Source organism: Melospiza melodia, chromosome 4 (genome assembly GCF_035770615.1).
Source record: "Melospiza melodia melodia isolate bMelMel2 chromosome 4, bMelMel2.pri, whole genome shotgun sequence".
NCBI lineage: Eukaryota > Metazoa > Chordata > Aves > Passeriformes > Passerellidae > Melospiza > Melospiza melodia.
This window is the reverse complement of record NC_086197.1, coordinates 10,364,869-10,392,563: the sequence shown is the minus strand read 5'-3', so window position 1 is coordinate 10,392,563 and position 27,695 is coordinate 10,364,869. Positions and strand designations below refer to the sequence as shown.

Genomic DNA, 27,695 nt, shown 5'->3' with positions numbered 1-27,695 from the left:
GAAATAACAGCAGAGGAAAGAAACGATAGCGCCACCAGCAAAAAAGAAAAAATAATTAATGACTTTATTTTTTTTTTTTTTAGTTCAGTTGGCCATCTGAGGTGCTAAAATCTCAACACCAATGAAGCAAGTGTGCATGAAAACAAACGATAAAACACAACCAAATAGAAGAAAACAGGCTGGAACAGAGTTGGTTTTGTACAGGTAGGGTATTCGCTTTTCTGTTAGCGTTCCATACATGCCAACCGTAAGCGCCTTGAACAATCTGAATATCAGAGTTCACGTTCATACAAAAGGGCAGGTGCCAAAGCAAGTCCCTTTGCCTGGATTAGACTTCACACACACACGCATGCACCCACAGATACAGAGTACTGAAATTACTGCAATGCCATCAGAACATGGCATCCTCCCCTTCACACCTGCTTTCAGTCACATCCTCATCTGCCTGCTACCCTGCCAAGCAGGCATGTACAGGCAGGGTAGCAGGCTTGGACAATCCAAAAGCAGGAACTTTTGGAAAGCTTCCCATCTCTGTTACTTTGCAAAGGTCAACAGCCAGCAATCTCTTTCTCTGTGATTATATACAGACTGGTTTTTAGTATGCTTTAGAGCTCTCTTCCTTGCAGACAGTGACAACTGAAATTCCCATTGAAGCTTTTCAGTTTGCACATGGGAGATTTTACAATGCAACAACACCTCTCTCAATCCACCAGTGTGTGGTGTAAACACTTAATGGGAAACTCATTTTAGAAGAATGTTAACCAAACAAGGTGTAGCTGTTCACAACAGGGAACTGCCGGCTGCTCTAGATCATGCTGTCTAGACCACTTAGAATACTTCATAACATTCAGGATTAGGATGTATAAAAATATTAAAACCCACCAGAGTGCACACAAATGTGGTGACTAGCTCTACGCAAGCACCGTGTTCTAACAGAGGCCTAGGCATTGCACAAAACTCAGATTCTTGACCATGGGGTAGCCCAAGGATCCACTGGTGCCTTTACATACAAACAAATATTTACAGAAAATGCAGAGACAGAGAGAGAAGGACAGACCTTTAAAACCTGCGGTTTGCTCTAAAATATGTTCAGCAATGCGGTTTATAACATGCCCTAGTGAGACCAGGGGGTATTGGTTAACTGAAAGAAGGAATATGTCTGAAAGTTGGAGCTGAAATGTCTCGTCACCTCCCCACACATTAGTTCTCCGAAGCTCGGAATTTTACAGCCAGTTGTGACTTTTAATGACAATATGGTTAAAAGGAACAGAACAGTTTAAAAATAATTGGTATTGTGAAAACAGCAGATTAGTTGTTCTGGCAGTCCTCACTCCCCCATCTCCATTTACCTCCTGGGCGTTTCCTGCCAGGAGCTGGTGTTCCCCTCCCTCCCCGCCGGGGCTGAAGGGCTCGCCCCGTCCTCGGTGTGCCCATTTCAGAACCAGCGCGGCTCAGACTCCGAGCTCGGCTCTGTTCCCGCCGGCTGCCGGGACGAAGCACGGCCAGCCCCGTGTCACCTGGGGACAGCCACCCCTGTGTGCCCACGCCTGGGGAGCTGAGGGTCCCCGGGCTCTCCTCACACGTGAAATGGACACACGTCATTGAATGCACGTGGCTGAGTGCGCGCTGCGGGCAGCGCAAAGAGCTACAACATCCTGCTCGGATTCGGATACAAATAAGGGATCTTGTGCTCACAAGAACCTTCTTCAGCTTTAAAAATACAAAATTTGAATTAAAAATATTCAGAGAGTAAAAAATCCCACTATCTGATATGCAAGTCATATTCTTAAAGTGCAACTGAACAGCAAATAACAAGTTGTGCCTTTTACAACCATTTTGATATAAAAAGGCCTTTTAACATTCCCTTTTGTGTATTTTAATCAATTTGTGTGTGCGATGTTAGCTCTTTGTTTTCATTCTCACTGCTGGAGGCCTTCAGCACAACCCAAAGAGTTTAGGGTTGGAGTATGTGGGTTTTCTGTGCTGTAAGGTACTACATCCTGAAGTGATCTCACTCTTCAGCATTGCAAAGATCTGGCAAATGTCCCTCAGCATGAAAGGGAAAAGAAACCATCTAAAAAGAGTCTTCAGAAGTGTTTTTAGTTCTACAGCTCACATTCAATGACCTTCTGTTACAAGTTAGATAGATGTGGTCCATATACCCAGTGCACAATAAAATGGACTGAGGCCAACTCTCTGCACAAGACAATTTACAGTTAACTTTCCATCTTTTCTTCCCTCTTCCTGCACTCCAGCTTCCAGTGGCCCCTCAAATGCAGACTGTAAACTACCACTGCCAGTCTCACTTGGGCAGCAGGCCCTGCACCAGCAAACGGGAGGGAATTCTGTTTGTTAGAAATCCTGCTGGTAAAGCCAACGCTCTGGGATGCTGGAATGGCAGGTGCCACTTGCTAAACACACACAGTTATGAAGTAGCACTGCAGCTGCCTGTCTGCTTGGTTTCACGAGTATCTGGATTTAATTTGTAATGCCTTATGTGGAATAAAGGGAGAACACTTTGGGTGGAAAACACGGGTTTCCATAGTTAGCAACCAGCACTGCTCAGAGTCCTCATGGACAGTCTACCCATTCTTCCTCAGCCTGGGGCATTCTCCCAAGTCAGAGGTGAATTCAAATCATAGACCTTGGCTTACAGGAGACCCCTCTGAAGGAGGTAGAGAGCCAACAGCAAGGGACCTTGCAAACTTCTGTGCCAGGGCAAAAGACTGAAGGATGTTCAGCCCTGCTGGGGTGCCTCGCACTGGCAGTGTCAATTCCAGCTGGAAGAGTCAGTAGGCTGTACAAATGTGCTTGGGAATGGGACTTGTTCTCAGGGACTTCAGAAAGCAGCCTTGGTACTCCTTGAACAGGAAAAGAACACAGTCAGCATCCCAAGGAGGGAAACCCTCTGGACACATCATGTGAAGGATGGGACACATCCCCAGCGCACAGTGCTGCTTCAGCTCTGCAGGATAGGTTAAGGACACGGCTTGTCCAGGGAGTCTGTCCCACAGGGAGGGGGGCTGAGCTGCTCAGTGCACATCCTGCTCATCCATCATTGTGTGGTGACAGTCAGGACCCTCCTGGCTGAAAAGCAGCAGATTCACTAACTGGGCCAAAAGGAGCTTCTTCCAATAGATGCAGCAGGAAATGTGCTGGTTTTGTTTTCATGGAAATCCCTCAAACTGTATCAGGACTGTGAGGATCTCCTCTTTCAGTGAGGAAGAGACATATGGGATATTTCTACCTCACAGTTTTGGCTTTCTTGTTATAAAAATGTAAAATTTAAATAAATATAGGTTTGTTAGTCCAAAAGAGAGAATGTGGGATGTGGAAGAAAAGGATGCTAAGAACACAAATAGATTCTTAAACTCCATGAGTGCACAGGATTTTTTCATAGATGAAAACTCCTAGGGCAGGATGCATCCATGGGTACATAAAGGCTGCCCTTGCTGTGAAGCAGGGACCAATCCGCAGTAGTGTCTTTCTCTAACAGAGTTAAAACACTCCCTCCACAATCAAATATGTGTAACAATCAAATTATTATTAAGAACACTAATAAATAGCCACAGGTAACAACGTCCAGTAATTTTGAAGTGGAAGTTGTAGGATGCAGCAGGCACACACACCCATCACTCGTCCATTTTTTTTCCTAAAAGATACAAAAATGAATCTTCTTTCAAGTATTAAAAAAATAAGTTAATTGACATAAAAGGGTCAAAGTGACTGAGGGCCCAGGCAGGTCTTAAGCTTTGTTTCCAATGTGCAAAAACAAAATACAGAGAAAAAAAAATAAAAACACTGAAAAGTCTTAATGGTGGTTCGGTCACTTCAGGGCTTCTCCCTTTTAGGGGGCCTAATAACCAGGAAACGCTGCCTGGGAACACCCCTGCCCCAGCACACACTTACCACTGTCCCACAGCAGTATTTTCCAGTGTCAAAACAGTCACAATAAAAACAGAACAAGGAAGCCCACCAGCCTCTGAGCTGTGGCCATGAAGACTAAGGCCAGCAGTAGCTGCCTCTCCAGTGTGTAGCAAAACAGGTGGGCATCTTCCCTCTCTCTTCTGCTCCCCTTGTTCCCCACAAGAAGATTTAGGAGGCTAAGATAGGGAAAGAGTCCACTGATGCCCACTTCTCTCCAAAAACCAAGAGGCAGAGAGTTCCAGCACACACAGCAGTATCTTCTCTGTCTTGTATTTCTTCATATCCATGCATAAGGATCAACTGCAGGTTTCTTTGGTGGGGAGGAAGACTAAAGCAAAGAAGGTGTTGCCCTGGGCTTCTGGAGCTCTCTTGGACAGCTGACTCCACTGCTACAGGCTGCTGTGGTTTTTCAGGAAAGGTTGCCACTTCCCTCCCTTTTATTAGAACTGGTGTAGTAAAAATGGGAAGGGAATGGACTGCCTTAAATCCAATGTAGTTAAGGGTACTTCTTCCCTTAACCTCCTTCCCCACACATGGATTATTCCCCCCTCCCTCCTACCACACACAAAACATGGTCCATCGTACAGGACCTCAAGGAGATTGCACAGTCTCAACTCATTTCTTCAACTTGGCTTGCAGACATGTAAAACTTAAGCTTCTGGAACCAACACGCTTATCAAAAGGCTTCTGAGTGCTTCGAACCAAATCTCTGCATGCTGTTGGACCTTTCAGAAGTTTCCCCTTCAACATCTTCATATCCATGTAATTCTGGCAAACTCAGGGTAGGCCAACTGGACAACACAGACCAGCAGAGGTAAATGTGCTAAGCTCAGGACCAGTTCAAGCTAAAACCTTTGGAAAGCATGACTGCCTCCAGGTCCTTGTCTTCTTCTTTTTCTCGAAGCCGCTGCTCCTCAAGGAGAGCCACAAGGGAATCTCTCTGCTCCACTACTTCAAGCATTTCGTTCAGGATCCTCTTCTCCTCTGAGAGCTCCTCATCTGTCTTCAGATGATCTACAGAGATATCAAGATCTATCAGCATACACAAGGCTAGAGATACACACATCCAATCCATGAAATATCTCCTTTTGCTCTCACCTTCTACTGCCATCCTCTCACGGAGCTCCTGCTGCAGTCGACTCTGCCTGTCTTCCAGTTCTAGCTCCCGAGCACTAAAAGGAAAAGAGCAGAAATCCAAGTTCCAGATGTAATAAAACACTGCATACATTGCTTCATATTCATTCTCAGCTTCTGCTCCCTCTCTAGATATCTGCTGTGTCATTTACCAATCTTGTTTGGAACAACTCTTCAATAACTTAAGATATATAACTATATTTAAAAGCTTTAATTGCACTTTTAGCATTTCAGGTTATTTGCCCGAAGCTAGGAAGTGCAATACCAAAAGTGGAGCAAACTAAATATAGAGTAGAGTCAAAGAGCAAATAAATCTGCAATGCCTCTACATATCCCCTGCTACTTCCCACTCTAAACCCAAAGTTACTTATTAACAAATTACTTATTATTAAGGACACAATCAAGCTATTGCAAACACCACCTTGGGACTTTTCTGCCACTAAGGCCATCAGCTTCCACATTGCTAAGGTGAGCTGACACACTCAAATTAATTTCAGTGAATTTGCACAGAAATTCACTGAAACAGAATTTGGGGGGGAACAGAAAAACCCCCCAGTTTCATTAACAGGAAAACACCTTTACCGTTTGAGCCCACGTGAGCAGCACTGGGGTCTCACTACAGGCAGAAAGGAGGGCCACAAGGCAAGGTGGCTGAATTAAATGCTTTTGGCTATGCTTAGAAGACAATTTTACAAAACCAGAAGGAGTCTCACATTATTTCTGCATAGCTTGAACACACTTGCACAAACAGGATGTGTTTTATACAAGAACAGCATGAGAAGGGCTCACATACCTGTACTTCTGCATGTGCACAAATAATTGGAACTTTAATCCCTTACCACTATTGTTCTTTCTTCTACCACTCCTTTAAAATGTATTTGGGATTCCTGTCTCAGCCTAAGAGGCTGCTGACCTCCTGGCCTTACAGGGAAGACAATACTGACAGATCTTCCACTGCTATTTATGGAAAATCCCCATTTTTTCCACATTCACTCACAATATCATCAGTTCAGACTCGTAGCGAACCAAGGCATTCTTCTCCTGCACCAGCTTGAACCACTCCTGCATCAGCTTGGGGTCATCCTTCTTACCCATGCCTGCCAAGAAAGAAACCTGGTAAATTTTCAGGTAACACCCTGCAATCCTTACAAGCCCAAACTGCAAAAACAACAATGGGGCAAAATGTGCAAAGAAAGCCGAGCAAGATGCTGCCAGAGCACTCCCAAGCCGGGTCCGTTCACTTTGCCTACAGCACTCAGCTGAGTGGAAGTCACCTCCAAAAAGATTCTCTTCTCTTTGGAGCCTACTTTTATTTTGTTTCTGATATTCTTGTGATTACTTGTTTCTTCCTCGCTTTTACTGCAGAAAGCCCCAATTTCTATGAGTATTTAACTTTTCCTTTCATTAGAAGAATTTTATAGATGCTTATGCCAGCTATTGAAACATATGCTCATCAGAAAAGGATTCAATTGTAACTCCCTGTGTTTTACCTTTGTTTTCTTCAATTGCATGTCCTCAAGTTTTTCTTTTACTAGCCAAAAGTAACATCTTGTCTCCTCTTTTTTTCGACAGTTAAGTAAACCTTTTCTGACTGCTCCTCCTAGACACACATACCTATTCATCTTGGAAGATCCCCTTGCACAGTGAACACAGAAACTCATTCTACTCCTCTGCATACCAGCACTAGAAAGAAAAGGAACCCCCAGACACATTTGCTAATATGAAAGAAGAATAAAGAAACCTTGGGCCTTGACCACCCAGTACAGAACTCTTTGCTGGTCCTTTTATTTTAGAACAAACTCCTAAACTAACTCAATAGTCCACCGACGAATTTTGTGTCTGTCAGGAGTCATGTGGAATAAATGCAGAATGCTGTTCCCAAAGCCTTCTGTTGATATTTAGCAAACACAAGAACTTACCAAGGAGGCTCCTCCTGACAAGCTCTTGGTCTGGGCCACTTATTCCACATTGAACAACCTGCGCCTCAATGCTGTGATTTACACCAGACCCCATCAAGGCCAGTGGCAACATTCCTGCCTGTGTGGCAGTAGAAGCAGGAGAAAGGCCTCAAATCAGGCTGAGCAGCACTTCTGGATTGCTGCATCCCATCATCTTACACTGCACATGCCCTAGGCATCCCAAGGTAACTAACACCCCTGTCTCTGCTATGTGGATAGCTACTCCCTACATAAGAACAAAAACTCTCAAACAGTCCCTCTAATGCTAGATTAATCAAGCAGCAAGCTTACTAGTCAAACTCTACAACACAGACACAGCACAAATACCACATTAATGGCTACTTAATTCAGACCCGTACCACATTAATGGCTACTTAATTCAGACCCATAGCACATTAATAACTACTTAATTCAGACCCATGCCCTGCCTCATCCTCAGTAGTCAGAGAAGCGCTGCCCTGCAGTTACACAAGGGAGAGCCTACAACTCCTAGTATGCTGCAGCTTGGGCTGCCTTTGGAAATACATCATACCAGCCCCTGGGGGAACACCAGGCTGGGATGAAGCACCCTAAGAGCCCCTGAGGACTTGATAGCAGTGTGTTGCTCAGTTCCAAGCATTCCTTTCTGAGCATCTCTGCACAATATGCCCACGTGGCGACAGGAGAGGGAGACTGTACATGCAGATGTCCAGTGCTGTGGCGCCATGAAAACACTGGGAAGTCTCCCCTTCCTTTCCAATGCCAGGATGTATAGAAAACAAATGCCTCTAAGAAAAAGCCAAAACCACAATGCTACTGACCTATGGAATACGTAAGTATTTTTAAACAGCCAATGAGTAGAGGAATAATGGGAGGACTGGAAAGGGAGCACTGACAACTGATGTGAGGGAGCACTATGGAAAGCAGATAAGTGGTTAGCAAAATTACACCATGAACACACATAAAACAACCCCTTCCCCATGCCTTGGCAATGGAAACTCTACAGCAAACTCCATTTGGGATAGTTAAAGAATGCACTCAGCAAGACAGATGAGGGAGAACTAGTCTAACTTAAGGTCTGTTGGCTTTTAAAGTTCACGGATGTTTTTCAAATCAGTCCTTATAAAGACACAGTATTCCTTTAATCCCTATATGCTAATTAAAAGGCAGTATTTAAGGAAACATATTGTCATTCCCTTACCCCACCTTCCAAACATGTTTCAGGAGGAATAGAGTGATTGAAGCCACCAAATGAAAATAGAAACTTTAGTGTGCGACACTTCTGGTCCCACAGCTGCTGCCCATTGTCCCTCCCAGTCACTGCACCTTCTGTTGCACAGCTGGGACTAGCAAAAGGGATACTGTACCTTTAACAGCTTGCCACAGGCTGAGAGAAGCTGGTTACCAGGTAGCTACAGACAAGGCTGGCTTGGGGACACAGCAAGAAAAGGGCTGGGGGCCCTGTGGTCACTGGCTGACTAGTGCTGCTATGAGAACCCAGCTGTGGGCAGGAGGACAGGGGTGTGTGAGGTTACGTTACCTTCATGGGCACAGCAAGGGCAGAAGGAGAGAGGTCTACGACGTGGTGTCCCGCCATTGGGCTCAACTTCAATAGGACCAAACGAGGAAGAGGAAGAGGCAGGAGAGGAAGAGGAAGTTGGAAGTGGAACAGAAGAGGAGGAAAGGGGTGAAATAAAAGACAAGCAAAGGACAAAAAGCATAAGAGTGAGAAAGAAAGGAAACACAAGAAGAAAAAGAAAAGAAAAAATACAAGAAATGGAGAAGCAGAAACAAGGGATACAGTCTACAGATGAATAATGTCCCTAATAAGCACAGATAACAGGTAAGAGGTAGACTGAGGTACTGGTGAACTCTTACTGAGCTGTACAAACACCAGGCAGGAGGTTACTGTTACTGCCCTTTTCCTGATGTACAGTTTTCAGGTGCAAGGTCTTTAACCAAAAGCTTTGTGACCCAGATGTCAGGAGGAGTAGAGACATGTCTTTAACTTCTGCTGATAAATGTCAGATTTCAAGCAGGGTTACAGTAAGTCTCACCAGCTGTAAGCAGCCACCCTACCTTCAGCTCTATCAGGACCATGCTCTTATCACCGTGGCAGCACCCACTGATGGAAAAAGTGTCCTTTGCAATGGAATAGAATGTCTTCAGACAGGGAACACCACAGGGAGAATCTGATTACCATGGAACCAGCCTGCCAGGGTCTGCTGTGTCAAGTATGGTGAGTACACAGGTACCCCACCAGACTGCTGTGCTTAGGGGGGAAAAGGCTTTTACACAGATAAAGTGGTTCACATCAGGGTCTGTGGGGGCAGTGACCAACTGAGGACTCTGCAGAGTTAAACCAGGAAATTTAAAGCTCTCCCAAACCAGGAAATTTAAAGCTCTGCCTTGGCATTCTCATTCCACAAAGCATTTTAAAGCTTACAAGTCCTGTTAGTACCAGTGACTTACTGAATCTTTATCATCTTTTCCATCAGCTAGTGGAGGACTAGCATTTCTCATCTCTCAAAAAGTTCAGCCTCTTTAACACCAAGAATTTGCTTTTCAGTGGTACTTAACATTACAGAGATAAACAGTAGGCAGTGACCAATGTCACTAATAGTTACAGGAGAACGAGCACCAGGGAGATGATGAACTCTGAAACATCAGAGCTAGCACAATGGAACACTTACTGGGCTCAGGGCACAACTGCATTTGTAAAGAGGAGGCATTTCTGTGTTGGGAAAAGGCATAAACTCCACAACAACAGCATGGTAAGAATAACACTCATTTTGGAGAAGTCAGCAGAGTTTGATGTTTGTGGTTCACAGAAAGCTCTACAAAAGTACCAGTGGACTGGGAAGGCTTTAGAAGGGACCATCACAGAACTAGACCAGCACATGGATGACACACTGGAGCAAGAGGGAGAGCACACCAGCTTCAAAGCCTGTGACTGAGCAGCAGTCTTTCTCAGAAGAAGAAACCTCTGCACTGGAAGCAGGAAGGGGCAACATCAGGAGAGGTGCCACAGCTGGCCATAGGACAGTTACAAATAAAGCATGGTACCAACAACATTGAGAAAGTACCAGAACATTAATTACAGCTGTTCTGAATTTTCCAACTTCTGCATTTAAAATAGAAAAATACTAAGGCTTTTTTTCCTACAACTGCCATTTCACAGATCAGGTTACAAATGTAAAAACAAACAAGAAAAACTCCAAACCACAAAGGTATGGTCAAGAATATGCTTCCATACAAAGCAGAGCATTTAGTGCATGATACTCAAATATTTTTAATTTCCCATCCTATCTTATTCAAATTAATTCTTTAAGCTAAAAGCTTTAATACTCTAACTTGGTCTAACCACTGTTTTGAGGGTAGCCAGGGAGATGGAGATTTAACTATGGAAAAAATTCACTTCTTTCAGGGCTTGAGATTTCATTCAGAACTGGGGGCTGGGGGGATTTGATACATTTCAAGCCATGAACATAGGGACTTGGTGAGGAACTTCCAGTTTCCATATTTGAGCTGAAAAGAAATACCCAGTATGTGAAAATGTCATTTATCTCATTGTGAAATGGCCACACACTGCTAGCTTTGTCAACAGCAAGCAAGTGGTGTGATACCTGGAGGATCCCAGCTTTGGTCTCCAGTAAAAAGCCCCAGGGATCACACAGCACCTGACTAATGCAGAGCTCACTCCCCACAACTGCACTTTCCTCCCCTGCTCTTAGTTATCTTCCTACTCTTGTCTAAAGAAAATTTGTCCTTGAATCAAGTTACAAAGTCCACGGTATCTACACTAGTCCTGCTACTAGAAAAGTCAACATGTTTTTTCAGTAAGATAATAAACATAACCTTTGCAATTAAGATCCTTTCCAGCTACTCTAGATGTAAATTACAGTTAATTAAATTGGAAATGCAGGTTATGATCATTGCAATTACTTTGGAAACAATTTCTGTCCAAAGTAGGATGATTAGCAAGGCTTTAGAAAGTCTTCCTTATATATTGGAGGGTCCTTAACAGCAAGAACAAAGTGCAACCTGAAAACTTACTTCCCATGGTTCTCTAAAGCTTATTTTATGGCTTATTGCTCCAAAAGCCATTACTAATCCTACAGTAAATAGTATTATTATACTTATTATTAATAATATTATTGCATTGTTTAGAGAAGAGAAATCACCACCTCCCAGTCTCATTAAATTACAAATAGGATCATCACTGCAAGACAATTTTCCTGGATGTGGAGCCAGGGCCAGATAGAGTAAAACCCATTTCTTGTGCAAATTAGAAAAACCTCAACAACCTAACCTCCCTTTCTGTTTAAATCTTCTTCACCACCAAAAATATACTGACACATGTATTCACCCACAACATGGAGAAGTTCTGGCAGCAGCAACACCCACTGAAGCAGTTTGTTTGGAAGGAGCTGAAGGGCAAGAGAAGAACCATTTCTGTAATCTCCCCTTCTTAGGGTCCTGTGCTGCCAGCAAGTAAGGTGTGGCTATAGCCTCTGGACAGAAAATTCCCATTTTTTTCACCAGAGGCATAAAGCTGCCAACAGACTAATGTTAGTTGCAAGTTGCTCCCTTTCAGTGCCACAAGACAACTCTTCTTTTGTGCAAAGCCTTGTAAAGCAGTCCAAGTTGCTGGCAAGTCAGAGCATGGTTTGGAGGCCAGAGCTGCAGCTTATTAAGAAAAAGAGTTCCTAAGCACACTGAACATTCTCAAGATGCAGAAGCTCTGCCTGGCACACCAGACACATCCCATCAATAAAGTGACTGGGATTACTTTGCTTCTGTGTAAAAAAGCCACAAGATTGACCTTGTTTGTCACAGTACTCTTGAGAGACTGCAGACTTTGCTACAGTGGTGGAAACCAAGAGCCAGGTGAAGAATAAATACCATAGCTTCAAAGTCTCTTCAAAACAAGGACCAGAAATTGTATAGCCACTATGTTCATTTTCACTGCACACTGTTCCTTGTTACAGAAGCTACATTAGACTGTTGCATTATTTTTTACTCTTTATTTACCTGTTGATTAAAGAGCAATTCTTCAGTTTGGTTTTGTCCTTTTCCTCTCTAGCTCCATAACACTTCTTCACAATCACAAGCCCAGTGGTCAAAATGATCAGGATGAAAAAGCACTGCACAGAGTCTGGGGTGGCAGACCCCCTTATCCCCAAGCTGCAGCTCACACTGGTCCCCTTCACTGTTTGCCACAGTTTTTTGATATAAGAGCTGTGATGATTTCTGAGAAGTGGTGAGTCACTGCAAGTTAAATTTACTTGAACAGATCCCACTGACCAAGTGGGATCACATCATTTGCAAACTTTGCATCCAAAGCCTTTGATTTCTATATTGTTGACTAATCACAGTGGTTTGGAAAACAACAACAATGGACAGAAAACCCCAGCTCTGAGGCCAATCTCAATTCTGTGGAACTTGCCCTCACAAGTTACAAGCATGACACTTTGGGAACTTATTCTGCTAACAAATGCCATCCCTTTATTTATCAGGAATACTGAAAGCTCTGATTTTAAATCAGTGCTTAAAATATGGATCAGTCCAAACGGGATCAGTAAGTGAAAGGGCACTGATCATAGTAAATGTCCTCTTTTCCACCCTTAAGAAGATCAGGTTATGATCAGAAGCCCAAGTACTGAAAAAAAAAGCATTCTAACTTTACTATTTGGTGAAGCTGTTCAACAGCAGTGTTGTTAAAAACCAGAGATACAGAAAGCCAACTCTTGCAGAACAGCATCCACAGAACTGCAGGCTGAGAGCAAGGATTTTGGCAAATGTCCCAAAAGCACATCACAGTTTATTAAATCTGGGTCAAACTCAATATCCTCTATAGTACAATCGCTAAAAGAACCAGATTGTCATGCAAACTGAACCACTTTTATTTATCCAGCAGAAAGGGGTGGGGGAAAGGCAGGGAAGGGAAGGGAAAAAATGGGGAAAGCAGTGGTTGGAGCAGAACACACACACACAAATGACTCCAGAGAAGTGTTCTGATTCTACTAGACCTTGAGGCACTTCAGAATGCACTCAGCATGAATGCAGTCCTGCACTGCCCCTGTCTCCCATGACTGTTGTTTTTGTGTGCAGGAAAAAGCAGGTAAATGGCAATTGTCTAACAAGTACTGGTACTTAAGTTCTGCTTATCAAGTGCTCTTTCCTGCTCAAAATTTACAGCAAAGAAAACAAGTTACCAATTCACTTCAGAGTCAAAAACGGCTGCAGACTGCAAAAACAATGTTTATCTTACAACTCCATTCCCCTTTCAGAAGAGCTGTGTTTACCAATCACAAGAAATAGGACTGATCCCACTTGAATATATCAGGCTCCAGCCTTGCAGAGTTAGACCTGCAAGACTTTAAAGGACATAGTAAACTCAAATGTTTTAAATAAGTTTAAAAAAAGGTGAAGTTGTTGTAGAGTGTGCTTTAAATAGAGTACAAAGATTTTTTAAAAGTCCAAACAATTGCACTTCCCTGCCCTGTTTACCTGATGTCATAAGGCCCTTGTCAAGAAGCCAAAGTGTGTGAATGAAATCAACACTATCAAACATACCAGCTCTCTTCCCTACATCCTTCTTGCCTCTCTTGGCATCCTCCAGCCAAGAAAAAAAGCATGATGGGAGTGTGTGGCTGTTTATTTAATGATTTCCTGTGGGTGCAAGGAAAATGAAACTGCTCACTTGATGACACAGGAAACCATGGAGGTACTTTCCAGAGGCAGACAAGGAGCTACTGGGTTAGGAGTTGAGGCTGGGACTAAGGAAGCAAGGTGACTAATGGAGAACTGACAAAAGAGAGGGCAAAAAGGGTAAGGGATGAAAGGAGAAGGCAGATTTGAGAAGAAGGCAGGACCTAAAACTTATTTGTCCACAGACAAATAATGTTGGGCAGAAGAGGAAGCAGAACCCCAAAATTTTGGAAGTCCAAAGGCTGGGATTCAGACTGTGTCAGTGGGAAGACGAGACCAGGAATAGCTAGTGGAGAGAAATAGGATGGCTGAAGGGTGGAATGCTAGGATTTCTTTGTCAAGAAGGCAGGATTAAAATTAAATGCCTAAGAATTAAAATGGAAGTGGGGTAAGGAGCTCTGGATGAAATAAGACAGGATCAAGACAAGGACCATCTCAAAAGAGGGAACAAAAGGACAAAGAATATATATGCACCAGACCAATGCATCCTTCCACTGTCTGGCTCAGAATCCATATTTTCAAGTCTCACTATTCCACAGCTGCCAACAAACATCTATAAAATCCACTGATTGTGCCCCATTTCCTCTCCATAAGGATCTACCCAGAAGATGACATCCTACTGTTGCTACCAATTATTCCATAAGGACATGATACAGCTCTCTGTGGTAGATCTGAAGGTTATAAATCTGTTGATATATCAATATAATAAAAAGTCTTAATTTCAGTTGACTTTGCAACCTTTGTAATGTTCTTTTAACCACACATGCATACAATATATACACACAGGAATAATTACTCAGAATTGAAATGTGACCATCTGTAGCATGAAATGAAACATCTGCATTACAGCAACGGTACAAAACATTTCAGAACAGGAAGAGAGGATTATGACATCTGAGCACAGCAACAGAACTAGTTAAGATAGCAATCTGTAATCCTACACACTGGAAGTTGACCAGGATGTCAGAAGTTACCACTCCCCTAGCAGAAGTTGTGCAATCTGTAACAACTAAATATTACCAGTTTACAGATAACTTTCCAAAGTGCTTTGCAATTTTTGTTAATATTCTAGAATTTTGTTAATATTCTATTGCCATGCCCATGCCTCAGAGACATGGGTTGTCGATAGAATAATTAACTGTGCAGCATCCAAGCTGCCTGCAGGGCTCAGCAGAACCTCCAGGGATTTTAATGGCTCTCTAGCCAGACATGTTAATAATCTTGAAGCTGAGCTCTGTATCTGCCATTTGAGCTGACAAATTCACCAGAGCAATGTATCCCTTCTGGCAAAAGTGTTCTGGCAGCCCCAAAAGCAAATATAAAGCAAATTACACAGAGGCAACAAAATAATACTACAAAGCCACATACTCCAGGCTATACTGACTCATTGCATTTAAAGGGATACTGCCCAATATAGTTTCTTTAAAATTTGTTTTGAAAACAGTGTTTTTGAGACAAGCAGAAATTTGATAGAGTTTTAAGAGGTATCAACTGTTTTTAAAATAACCACGAATATTGCCTCTGACTGCTGGAAGCCCAAGTGACTGAGTCACCACACAAATAAAGCAGCCTGTTCAAAAATGACCACTCTGAGGTGACTGAGCTCAGAGAAACGGAAGAGCAAACGCGCAAAGAGATAAACAAATTCCATTTCCAATGAAGATTTTTTGCAGCACAATGAATTTTTTTAAGTGACAGTGTCCCTTTAAGTGAAGACTGTTTTGCTTTTCTTAAAGCCACTATTAGTGTTTTGGATGGGATGGCTGTCTCTAAAGAGGCATTAGGAGCAAGGCAGGAGGAGGGAGAGGTGTAGTGGAGATAGCATTAAACAGGGATAAGGGTTTGTTAAGTGTGATTCAGCATCAACCCTTTTACAGCTCCTACTCTATGCACATCATGAGTATGGGCCAGCCCTGGTGGATACAGGGGAAGAGGATTTCAAAGTCTCTCTGCAGCAAATAGCCCAGGAAAGAAAGCCAGAAGGACTGAACAGTGAATGAAGCACAGGGCTAGCAGAGGACTATCACATCAAAATTAGCACAGGGCAACTGGGCAACAAGTCAGATCTAAGGAAGAGTGTCTTCCATTCTGAAACTTGCACTTGGGTGGATATTCTGAACTCAGGTGGATGTTCTTCAATAAAAGTCTATTGTGCCACAAGTAATTCTCAACAGGTAGGTACAGGAAGGTACTATGTGAGACCGCCTCCCTGGAGCAGGAGAAAAATGGCTGTTAAAAACCTGGGCAAGATTATATTTAAAGGATCAAATACAGAAAACAATGAAATCAGGGAAGACTTCCAGGGATGTGTCCTGGATCAGGCCTAGAGCGTGTGGATCTCTCCCTCTGCAGAGCTGGTCTGCAATGCAGTCCCTCAAAAAAACACAGCTTAGATCAAGCAACTTCCTACTCTGAAAGATAAACTAAATGAGACCCTCAGATAACAAGGCAACTGAGCAGAGTTTGCTTTCTACTGAATCTGCTGACAGACAGATGTGTTCACTTCATAAGAACAGATTTTGGGTGGTTAAACTAGCAAAGGAAATTTTAATTTTCAAGACAGGCAAAGGCTAATCAAATGTCATTTGCAACCCAAAAGTAAATCCCCTACAAAGGGACTCAGGAAGTAACATTAATTAAAGCAATGGCAGAACCATGGTATAGAATGATGACCAGATTCTTAAGTGAAAATGAGAACTAAACACTGCAATGTGTGTTTAGCACTAAATGGGGTATTAAAGCAATAGCATAGCAAGAGGCTTAATAGCTGTGGAGTGATGCAAACTGGATTCCAGCAAAAAATTACCGGAACTCTTTACAGCAAATTCTTTTTTAACCTTACAGTAAGACAAAACAAGAAAGAAGACATATGTGCCATCTGCAAATGTTTTCAAAGTCCCTTGAGGGAGCATTTTTGTTTTCTTAGATCAACAACACACTCTGGCTATTTTGGAAGGAAAAAACAAGCCTCAGAAGGCCAAGACGGAGGCAACAGTATGACTAATCCCTGACAGTGCTGTTTGCTTTGCTGCCCCCCTTAAAATACTTTCCTAAAGAAAACTTCAGTGATAGAGCTGGACTTCTCAAAGGAGAAGCAAAAAATCAGAATCACCTTCTACTGCTAGCGAGGAAGGTGGCTGCAGTGAAAACAGTAAGCAAATTTATAAAAAAACAGCACTGTGAAAAATAGAAGAGGGAGCCTTACACATGTTTTGTGGAACATGCCAGGATCTCCTGTTCCTGAGCTGGAAAAGGGGTTCTGCTATCATCAGTCATGTGCAAGGGCTGTTTCTTCTTGTTTGTGAGCCAAGGATGGGAGAAGTAGGTGAAGGGAGGGTGGGGAGGAGTGTCAGCAGGGTTAGTGTCAGCAGGAGGTTCAGCCATACATACCACCCAGATGCAAGTCGATGAGGTCACTGTAATAAGACTCTCCCCAATAGTCTACAACAAGGAATTGGTGAAGACATAGTTATTGAGTCAGATACCCACCCTAGCCCCATACCATCAAAGCAATATATGAGAAAGACATAGAAACAAAAAAAGGGCAAACGAGAGACAGGCAGCTACACACATGGGCACACACACATATATAAACAAACACTGTATGTCTCTCTTTCTCTGTATTTATACATATATGTACACACATACACAAATATATCACATAGGCATTGGGAAGATGAAGAGAAAATTTCCAGAAGGCAGGCTGGACTTCCAAGGGGAAAATGAAGAAGTTTACACAGAGACACTTCACCTATTTGTGTTTGCAGCAGTACCTGACACTGATGTCTCTCCTGCTCTTGCTGAGAAAAGCAGAATTAATCCTATTGCTTTGGAGCTGAGCAATGTGTCAGAAGGGAACTGTAATTTCTTAGGACAGCTGCAGGAAAGGTGTAAGGGTTGATTTACTGGAGGTGAGTGAGTGGAGGATGGAGGGTGGCACACAGGTGAGGCACTGACTGAGTGCTGACACGGATGGCAAACACTCAGGTGTAGGAAGATGGGAGTGTGTGCTCCTGCTGATGCAGTCTCTGTGCCAGGGAAGAACTGCACAGCAGTTTTCAGGACAGAGATGTGCATTCCCACAGCTGCTAGAGACACGGGCACCATGAGTCTAGCACTGTGGAACATTTTGTTGGGAGGAGACAGATGGAAGTACTGAGAGCAACATTTCTCACTGCATATGATTCATTTGATGTAAAGAGGTGGCTCTTAAACTTTTCAGAATTGATCTGACAGGAGATGTTTTCCAAACTCTTAAAAATGACTATCAAGGTTTATGCTAGAGGGAATAAAAGAAAGTTCAGGAAATTTCTGATTTGACATATTTTTAAGTTAATGATTGACAAAAAAATTCACAGAGGAAATCCAAGTCATTAGCATGTCCAAACAGGCGAATGCACTAGAATACAAGTACACAAATATGTAAATACACTCTAATACAAAGTACTGCTGCATTAGTCATATTGTATTACATTAATTAACTCATTCAGGGTGTCCCTTGGGACACCACAGAAAACTGAGAAAATTCTTCATTCATGATGCAATAGGAAGGGGGCAGGGAGGGAAGGAAAACAAGGGATGACAGTAGCTCAGACCACCTGTACCTCTCCCTGAAGCAGAGCTGACACTGCCACTCAAAATAGAGCTTACCCTCCTAAGCATTCATTCTTGCTCTGAATGCAGCTACCAAAGGCTGAGATTTCCAAAGATAATCACAGAGAATACATTAAGGCAATAAAGTAAAATCGTAGCTTGGGAGATTTTCTGAATCAGAAACTAAACCTTACACTGAGCATTCAGCTTCTGAAAGAATAAAAGAGCAACTGTGCCATGCCTGAGCCTGAGCTAATTTTAAAAAAGAAAAGAAGGTAGCCAAGAAGGCACAATTATTTTGTCAGAATTAAAGTTGATGGTGACCTACAAAATGTTTCTGAGTTTGATTAGTTGAAGAGCAAGTATGACCCTATAAATATTCCACCTTGACAAATAGCAGATAATGTGTGAAATTCCTGGAAAGAATATTGAGCTGCCTGTATCTATTGCTAAGATCAAAAGCTGTAATGTCTCAAGAAAACAGCAGGCCATCACTGTGAAAAACTGATTAACAATCTTTTCAGTATAAGTTACTTGACAATAACATATTAAGGATGATGCAAAATGGATAGAAAGTAGAAACAAAATTATTCTAAGTAAATAAATTTTTATCTATAGAACTGGTTTTTGTTCTTACCAGTTGAACTAAAAAATGTTTTTTTCTAAAAATGGAAAGTGGTCCAGATGTGAGAGATTTGAGGAATTAAAGTTAGTGGAAGACCTCTACAGAAGAAAAATTTGCAAGATGGAAAGATGACTAAGAAGCAATAGTTAGAAGATGATAAACTACATAGAGAACTAGTTCAGTTGGTCTTGTCGTCTTCTATAATAGAAGAAGAAAAGAATCATTGCAAGTTACAGAATTCTGTTTCTTCTGATTGGATTTTTAAGTAGTAAGAAACTACTATTAACATTACCATATTTAAATGCTGATCAATAAGTGGTTTTTTTCTTTCCCTGCATGAAGGAACCTGAAAATCCCACTCATTACAGAGCCTAATACATTGTCCTGAAACAGTCAATACTGGCTGCTGCCTATGAAGAGCCATTATTTGGATGCTCTACTGCAATCCTTCTCTATTTATGGGGAAAAAGTAAGTGCACAGCAGACACATCTCCCAAGTTCCCCCATTTTTTCTCCTTGTACTTCCTTATAAAGAATTTGGGTTTTTTTAGATATAGTGGCAACAGATAAAGTGGCAACACCACTTTACACACTGCCTTTCCCCTTTTGAACTTTTGTTTTCATGGTTTCCTTAGGGGAGGGACTGATCAGAGACAGGAGCATGACTCCACACCTTTACACAAAATCCTTGTTGATGTAGTAGCCACTGTTAGGTCACAATGCAGATGACAGAAAAATGATACTTCCCTCTTGAATAATTAGTGGATATTGCAGGCAGAAATAACTTTATGGAATGTGATACCACAGATCTCAAAAAGAAGGAATTCAGTTATTTTTATTGCAAACATGTAAAATGTCTGGAAAAGAAGAAGCTGAGGGGAAACCTTATTGCTCTCTACAACTTCCTGAAAGGAGGCTGGAGCCAGATTGGGGGTGGTCTCTTCTCCCAAGTAACACAACAGGAGGAAATGGCCTCAAGTTGTGCCAGGGCAAGTTTAGGTTGGATATTAGGAAACATTTCTTCATGGAAAGGTTTGTCAAGCCCTGGAACAGATTGCCCAGGGCAGCGGGGGAGCCCCCACCCTGGATGTGGCCTTTTAGGGACGTGGTTTAATGGTGGGCTTGGCAGTATTGGGTTAATTGCTGGACTCATGATCTTAGAGGTCTTTTCCAACTTAAATGATTCTATGGCCATGCAGGAGGACCTAGAGAGGTGAAGCATGGAATTGATTTATAATCTTGTGTTTCAGTCAACACAGATTAGAACATGTTTGTTTTTCCCCACTCCAACAGTGTGTTTCTGGGTAATCTCCTGAATTAGGGGGAAGAATTTAGGGTGGTGAAATCTTTATGTCAGAGTTAAGCTTCTGCAAACATATGACCTGTTGATAGAAATATTTTGCAAGAACAAAGCATAGCCTAGGGACTTCCTGAAGAAGAGAGATCCCTTTTGCAAAGCAGGACCCACAATTTCACAGTTCTTCTAGGAAATTCACAAATACACAAGCTCATCTAAGACTGCTTCCATTTGGGAGAGCAGGGAGCAAGAAGCTATTTATCCAAATTCTGCAGCGTCTCATACAAAATTGTAATTCTTACTCTGTCCTCTCTGAATGTGTTTTAGGCATTCTATGATTCTTCAGTGAGAAAACTCTATAATGAATAATATTCTCTCAGCTGCTAAGATTTCTCACTTGTCCTGGCATGTTTACATGAAAGTCATTCAGCAGCTCAATAATCAAGATTATTTGGACTTCCAGATGAAAAGAAGCAAAATTAAAAGAACCGCTGAAACAATGGAGGTGGCTTCAGTAAGTCCAGTCACAGGCAGGCCAGAGAACAGAGTGGGGCTACACAGGAACACACAGCATAAGGAAGAGGGCAGCCCCATAAAGACAGGCATTTGCACAAGGCTATTTTTGATCCCACAAATGAATAAAGACAGTCTGATCATACTGAAGTCCTCAAGACTGTTCTTCACACTTGTAGTACCTATTTGCTTTGCTGAGCACTCAGTCCAGCTTCTTTGGTACACCCTTGTGGAGCACCAGACATGGCTAATTTTGGGTGAGCAGTAACTGGCAGAAGCCACAACAGACTTCTTCTCTGGGGCACCCTCACTGCTTAATCAAGCTCCAACTTCAGAGGCATAGATGTGGCTCTTCAAGCAACAAGCAAACATTTTCCAAACATCTGTTCCACTGTTGCCATTTCTGAACTCTGACCCTTGTGAGCAGGTACATCATCCTGGCCTTGTCAGGTACACACACACTGCATTTGCCTGTTGGATATTTGACTCCTTGCAAATTGAGGAGTTTTTTCCCAAATCATTATACTACTATCAGCATTATCTGAACCAGGTACTTCTCCACTGATTGCCAGATCAGATGATACTCACTAAATTTAATTTCAAGTACACACAGCATTTGTTTTAACAGCTTGACATGGATGCCTTTCAGTACACATGTGTATTTCTGCTCTGCACAACTTTGTCAGAAGTAGCCAGTGTGCTGGGCTGTGCAGTGAGGAAGATGTTCTGTGATGGTCCCTTGTAAGGACACTGCCTTGATAATCCAACACAATAGAGAAAGCACACACCATTCCACAATTATTTCCTTAACATACAAACAGGGTTGTCTCACTGTGACAACTCTGTGTGAATGGCAGCTGCAAAACCCCTGCAATTTTCCAGCTGTAGGATCCAGTAGTATGCACAAACAGCCATTAGTAGTAGCTGGAGAATTACCTCCTACACCTCAGGCAAAGGTAAATGATCTAAGTCTCTGCCAATAGGGAAGTCCCAGAATTAGAAGAAACACAGGAAAAACAAGGCCTCAAAAAGATAGCAGAAAAGGGAAAAGGGATTCACACTGGGATCAGTCTCTAGGCTATAATGGTCCAAATTGCCTCTAAAATCCAAACAGCTACAGATTTCTGCACAAGCACTTGGGAAGAAAACATGGAAAACCAAACCAAGTTGTGATGGATACCTGCTTCTCCTCGAAGGGCCTTCTCCACAGCAACTCCTCTCTCCTCGAGTTGCCTCTGCTTCTCTTCCACTTGTTCCAACTGCCGCTGGATAATCTGTTCAGAGAGGAATGGAGCAGAACTCACCAAAGCAATTCTCCTGCTCTGGCTGCAGCACACAGCCAGCACTAAGAGATTTCAGTCAGATTTGCCTTTTCAGAAACAAGTATTTCTAGTCAACAACACCCTGCTTTGTAGCTGGAGCTCTCTTCATAGAGAGCAGGCAGGAATAACTTCCCAAGGATATTTCCTGGGAATTGCAGCAAGGAACATCAGAGAAAGAGAAAACAATTCTTATCTCTACTTGCTGCTCTTGTTATTTTTGCACATGTAGAATGTGTTAGGAAGATTATTTACCTGAAGTGATTTATCAATTAGGTTCTACTAGGGATTATTTGATTCCTTGGCCTGTTGGGTCAAAGCTGTGTCCTGGCTGTCTAGAGACAGTCATGGGTTTTTCTTTAGTAGAGTTATAATATAGTATTAATGTAATATAGTATAGTTTTAATAAAGCAATTGTTCAGCCTTCTGAATCAATAGAGTCAGATCCCAATCATTCCACACATTGGGGACTCCCTACATTCAATACTGCTCCAACAACAAGCATCACAGATTCCAGTGACAGCACCCTCCTCACCCTGTTGTATCTTAACTCTTAAATTTGCAAACACCTTGATATTAATTTATTTCCTACAACTCCTATCACCTGAACATTGAATTGAAAGGTGATGCTACTCAGACAGCTGAGCCTCTGCCTTGAGTCTTTGACAAATCCCATTACCTGTAGATGCTGTTAGCAGTTTTCCAGCAGACTCTCTGGTAATAAAGGGTAATTTGATAACACATCACCCACTAGCATACCCTAGCAAAGCAATGATAGGTGCAGCTACATCAGGCATTATGTGAGTATCACTGCTCCATTCAGTGCATGATGGTTGCTAGAAAGGTGCTATGGGCATTATTTTTCTCACTGCAAAACTCTCATGATAGGTTTCAGCCATCCTTCACTTCTCTGTGGCATGACATGAAATTTGAAAGAGGGAGCAGGAGCGCTCATGTAGAAAGAGAGGATTCTGTTCTGATACCCTCAGAGGAATGTCAGGATCAGGGTGCTGTCACACAGAGTTGTCTGTGTGTCATGACAAGAGGCTTGTGAGACGCTACCTGAGCTCTGTGTAACCTCTTTAGCTCCTCTTGCTTGGCTTGTCTGCGGGCAGCTTTCTGTACTCGCCGCGTCAGCTTGGCGTTCAGCTCCTCCTCTGTGTAGGCCCTCTGAAGGAAGGAAAACAGCAGCAGATCTTATTTACATGCTCAGGGATATGAGGGCAGGGATGACCATTTTCTCTTCCAAAAATCTCAGAAGGGAGGTGTTCTGTCTTTGCCATGGCTGTGTCAAAAGTCAAGCTTCTGTAGGCAAAGGTGTTCACAGTGCAGTGAGCAACAATTTCAGGATCAAATCAGGAGTGAAGAAGCATTGAAGCCAGCTGCAAAGCTGTGGTTTTATATGACATCCCACCCCTGCCTTCCACTGCTATATGAAACCTCTCCCAAAGATCAAACCAGTTTTTATTCTCAGTAATTTTCATTTCTCAGTAAATTTAGCCAAATAGATTTAGATAAATCAATGAGTGCCATGTAGAGGGTTCATCTTGACAGGAGTCCTCTTGATTTCATTTTAGTTAGAGGAGAAAGGCTTGTCTAAATGAACAGTTACAGCAGTGTAAGCTAAGAAATTACTACAGACTAACATAGAATATTGCACCACCAGAAGCCATACAAAAGGGGAAAAGCTATGTTTATAGAAATAAAAGGCTATTTCCTCTTATTTTCTGTCAGTGAAACTAGTTCAAGAATATGTCTTTCTAACATTACTGAAATTTGCTTTAGGATCTTACCAGATACACCAGTTGGATATATCATGGCCTAGACCGGCCTTCTCTCAAAGAGATTTAAAAGTGTAAAAAAAAACTTGACAACTGCACTAAGTAAACTACAGTGAAGAAAAAGCCTCTTTTCTCATGTACATGTATGTAAGCTTTAAGGGGCTGTTGTAAACATGTGTCTTCCACTTCTGGAAAGAGATGTCCATGGACAGTCAACTTCAAGAACAAAATGCTAAGTCAGATCACTCTGAAATTTGCTTGATTTAGTTATTGTGCTGCCACATTGCTCAGTTGATGGTTCTCAGTGAACAGAGTTTAAGGTAGCATCACAACTTAATTAAAAATCCCTCAGGTAGGTCATTGGCAAGCACCACTATTAAAGCTTCAAAAAGCTCACACTTTACTTGTTCTTTTTCGAAAACACAAATCCACGATGGTACTCAAATTAGAAGGTAAGGAGACAGAGCACATGAACTTTCTATCCCATGTAACACTGTTGTGACTGCAAAGACAAGACAATAAGAATTTCAGAAAGCAGCAACTTCTGCCTTGATTTTAGCTTGATACAGAATTTGACTAAGATTTGAGCCAACTCAGCAATTTTGAAAGCTGCTGATTGAAGTGTGATGATTCATTTGAACTCAAATTCAAAGCATTAAAAAAGAAGAATATACAAACATATTTAAGTACCTTGAAAACCAATTTGTTCTGCAGCTCACAGACAATCCACATCACTGCACAGTGGTGCACTGATAAATGCATGCATTCCAACCAGACATTTCGGAGCTTAATGCATTTTTGGGAGACATCCTCTACAAAGAATTTGCTGCCCATGTCTGCTAACATCTGAGGCATGCACAGTCAGTGTTGATGTTAGTGCACATGTGGTTGGAGCTATGGATTCAATGGGTTAATGTAGGGGGACATGCAATGCAACAATGGCCAACTAGTGGGAAGGGAGACACTACCTTTGACGAGTATGATCTCTTGAATGCCAAGGCGTGTGGTACATAGATCGACTTTAAAGGGGGAATGGTAAAGGGAGAAAAATAAAAAAAAAATGCACAAAATGAAGCAAAATCAGTTCAACATTGAAAACAGATGCACAGTAATAAAACAAAGTGGTTTTTACATGAAACGAAATTGTGCAAATGCTGAACGTGACCCAGACTGATGGAGCACAATGGAACTTCTGGCCACAAAATCAAGTTTCTAGCACTTTCCTGAAGGCAATTTGTTTTGTCAGCCTCCTTGAAGATACAGTCAACTAGGATACAGTCAACCTTTTTCTAGAGCAATTATTTGGCCTTTGTTTACCTGTATGAGTATGAAATTCTGGCTTAAGATTTGGAATAATGGCTTATTTCTGGAACATATTTGGTTTGAACTGGCTTGGCCAACCATGTATTACTCTGTCACACAACTCTCCATTTACATTCTGATTTACAGTCTCTCCTAGGAGTTGTGTTTATTGCACAGTTTTAAATTATCTCCATTTCATTTTAGTTATCTCCATTTCCATAGAAATGATAATTGGCATTTAACCAACATCATAACTCTTATTCACTGCTTTATGAACTAGGAAACACCAGATGGGCTCAGAGTGGGTTATGTGTCCTGCAGTAATGGAACCTCCTTGTCTAAAAGGAGAGCCTCCAAAGATCTTGAGGAGCTAAAATTGGAGGGGGAAAGGAGCAGGAAAAGGAGGGGGAAATCACTACTTACCCTAGTCAAGGACATTCTATGCTACCCTATAACATAATATATTGCCTTATATAAATATAAGGCAAGTGAAGCACTTAGCTTTATTTGCTAAGAAGGGAGGTAAATTTCCCTTCATGAAGGCATTGTGCCACTCTGGGCAAACAGACAGCATTTTGCACTCTCACATTTAATTAACTAAAACCAGTCACAAACGAGAAGCCAGAGAACAACACCAGCATGTTTGCAGGCTCCAGGAAAAAGCAAGCTACCTGTGGTGGTGAACACCTGAGCACAACACCACAGCTGTACAGGAACAATGACAAACACACACATGGTGACAATACACCTACAAACACAACACCCACGGGGCGCTCACGTCAGGAATTCTTTACAAGATGCTTCTCTTGAGAGACACCACATTAAACAACACTGAATTAATTCACTGCTGATCACAAAGAGCAGGCTAAACAGAGCAGGCTGTCTGGGAAGCAAGCTCACTACGTTACCAAAAAAGCAGCACAAACAGGATTTCAATTTGGAGAAGGGGTTCACATAAAAGTTAAGTAGCAAACAGTAAGTCAGCTCTTACCCATATAAAGTAGCAGGCAGGTTATAACTTAAAAAATACAACTCCCACCCCAAACCAGTACAAACCCAGCTTGGTCAGACTGAAGTTTGGTTACATTTCTTTTGACAGCAAGGCATTCCAGTGTTTGCATGTATATTCTACATCCTCGAACAGGATGCAACAAAATGAGGTAAGTTTTCAGATCCATATCCTCTAAATAAATATATTCTCAAAACTGTTCTTAAGAGAACAGATGCTGAGTATATAACTTCTTAATGTAACTTCAGCAACAGCAAATGAGTGAAAACGAGACACAACCACCTTGACAGAGCTTGTGAGATATTTTCAGTATGAGGATTCCAGGCATCTGCAACTGTCACTTATCTCCTCCTTATCTCCTTAGAGATGTGTCTTACTGCAAAAGCCATTTTAAATCTAAGTACCCCAGCATAGGAAAAAAATGACCATCAAGGCAGACCAAAAACTCTGTAACTCTTATCTGAACCCCAGGTATTGGATATCTGTCCTCTGCTGGCCCCAGGTACCTCATTCTTCTGCATCTCTTGGAAAATGCAGAATTTCTCATGAAACGCCTTGAGGGCATGCAAGGGGGAATGGAAGGGGGAGAGAAAAAAGGGAATAAAAGAAAAACAAAATAATCTTCCTCTCAGATGAGATCTAGACCAACTAGGGAAAGAGATTAAAAGAGAGATAAGTAAATACAGAAAATTCCTATTTATTTCATCAATTTCTTCCACCAGCCTTAAATTCATTCATTAGCTATTCTAGTTCATCATACCATATATAGTTAGAAAGCATTTCATATGGCACTTCAATTTGCAGTACTTCCACACCTTTGCCATCTCAGCCAAGGGTCAGCTTGGCATCTGAGACTGATTTGTGCACATGGGATGACAGGTTTGGGACAGGAGGCACAGGCCACTGTGCCTGTGGCATTTCCCTCCCAGAGGCTCTTTTCTTCTTGAGCTTTTTTAACATGTGTACCACGCACCACCAGGAAAGAACAGTGGGAACACAGTTTTCATTTTGGTGTACCAGAGGAGCCTTAGTGTTCTGTGGGGTCAATAAAACCTCTACATACTCCTCCAAACCTCGCCAATTCTGTCTAGCAGAGCTTAGAGGCCCTCAGGAATGAAAGCAGGATTCTTCGTTACTATGATCAAACAGTTCCTTAAATTATTCCCTTGTTTTTGCATTAATAGTGACATTCTAAAAATAAATCAAATAATTAAAAAAAAAAAAAACAACTAGCTTTGAAACTTTGCTTTCACTATACATTCTATGTATTTCCCACATAAAAACGTGTGCAATTAAACTAAATTCTTATACTAGTTCCTTAGGCCAGTAGGGAGGGTGCACAGCAAGCTCCCTACCCTGGACTTCAGGAGAGCAGACTTTGGCTTCTTCATGGACCTGCTTAGTGGAATGCCATGGGATAAACCTCTGGAGAGAGGAGGGGCCCAGAAAAGCTGGTTAACATTCAAGGATTGCTTCCTCCAACCTCAGGAGCAATGCATCCTAACAAAGAGGAAATCAGGCAAAAATACTGGGAGGTCTGTGTG

At 42.1% G+C, this 27,695-nt stretch overlaps 1 protein-coding gene across 22 annotated transcripts in view; it reads right to left on the bottom strand.

The window, feature by feature from the left end:
- Window positions 1-39: 39 nt before the first annotated feature.
- MICAL3 (microtubule associated monooxygenase, calponin and LIM domain containing 3) overlaps window positions 40-27,695 on the bottom strand; it is a 173,086-nt gene continuing 145,430 nt past the window's right edge. For 16 of the 22 annotated variants that reach the window (XM_063153805.1, XM_063153804.1, XM_063153815.1 and 13 more), the window contains 8 exons: window positions 24,809-24,859; window positions 23,122-23,229; window positions 21,921-22,014; window positions 17,103-17,153; window positions 8,539-8,604; window positions 6,059-6,158; window positions 5,026-5,099; window positions 40-4,941 (listed from right to left, as the gene is read on the bottom strand). In XM_063153805.1, the coding sequence (XP_063009875.1) occupies window positions 4,757-4,941; window positions 5,026-5,099; window positions 6,059-6,158; window positions 8,539-8,604; window positions 17,103-17,153; window positions 21,921-22,014; window positions 23,122-23,229; window positions 24,809-24,859 (729 nt within the window). In that variant the 3' untranslated portion in view covers window positions 40-4,756. The remainder of the gene's footprint in view (window positions 4,942-5,025; window positions 5,100-6,058; window positions 6,159-8,538; window positions 8,605-17,102; window positions 17,154-21,920; window positions 22,015-23,121; window positions 23,230-24,808; window positions 24,860-27,695) is intronic. The other 6 variants (XM_063153810.1, XM_063153823.1, XM_063153816.1 and 3 more) reach the window with 4 other exon arrangements.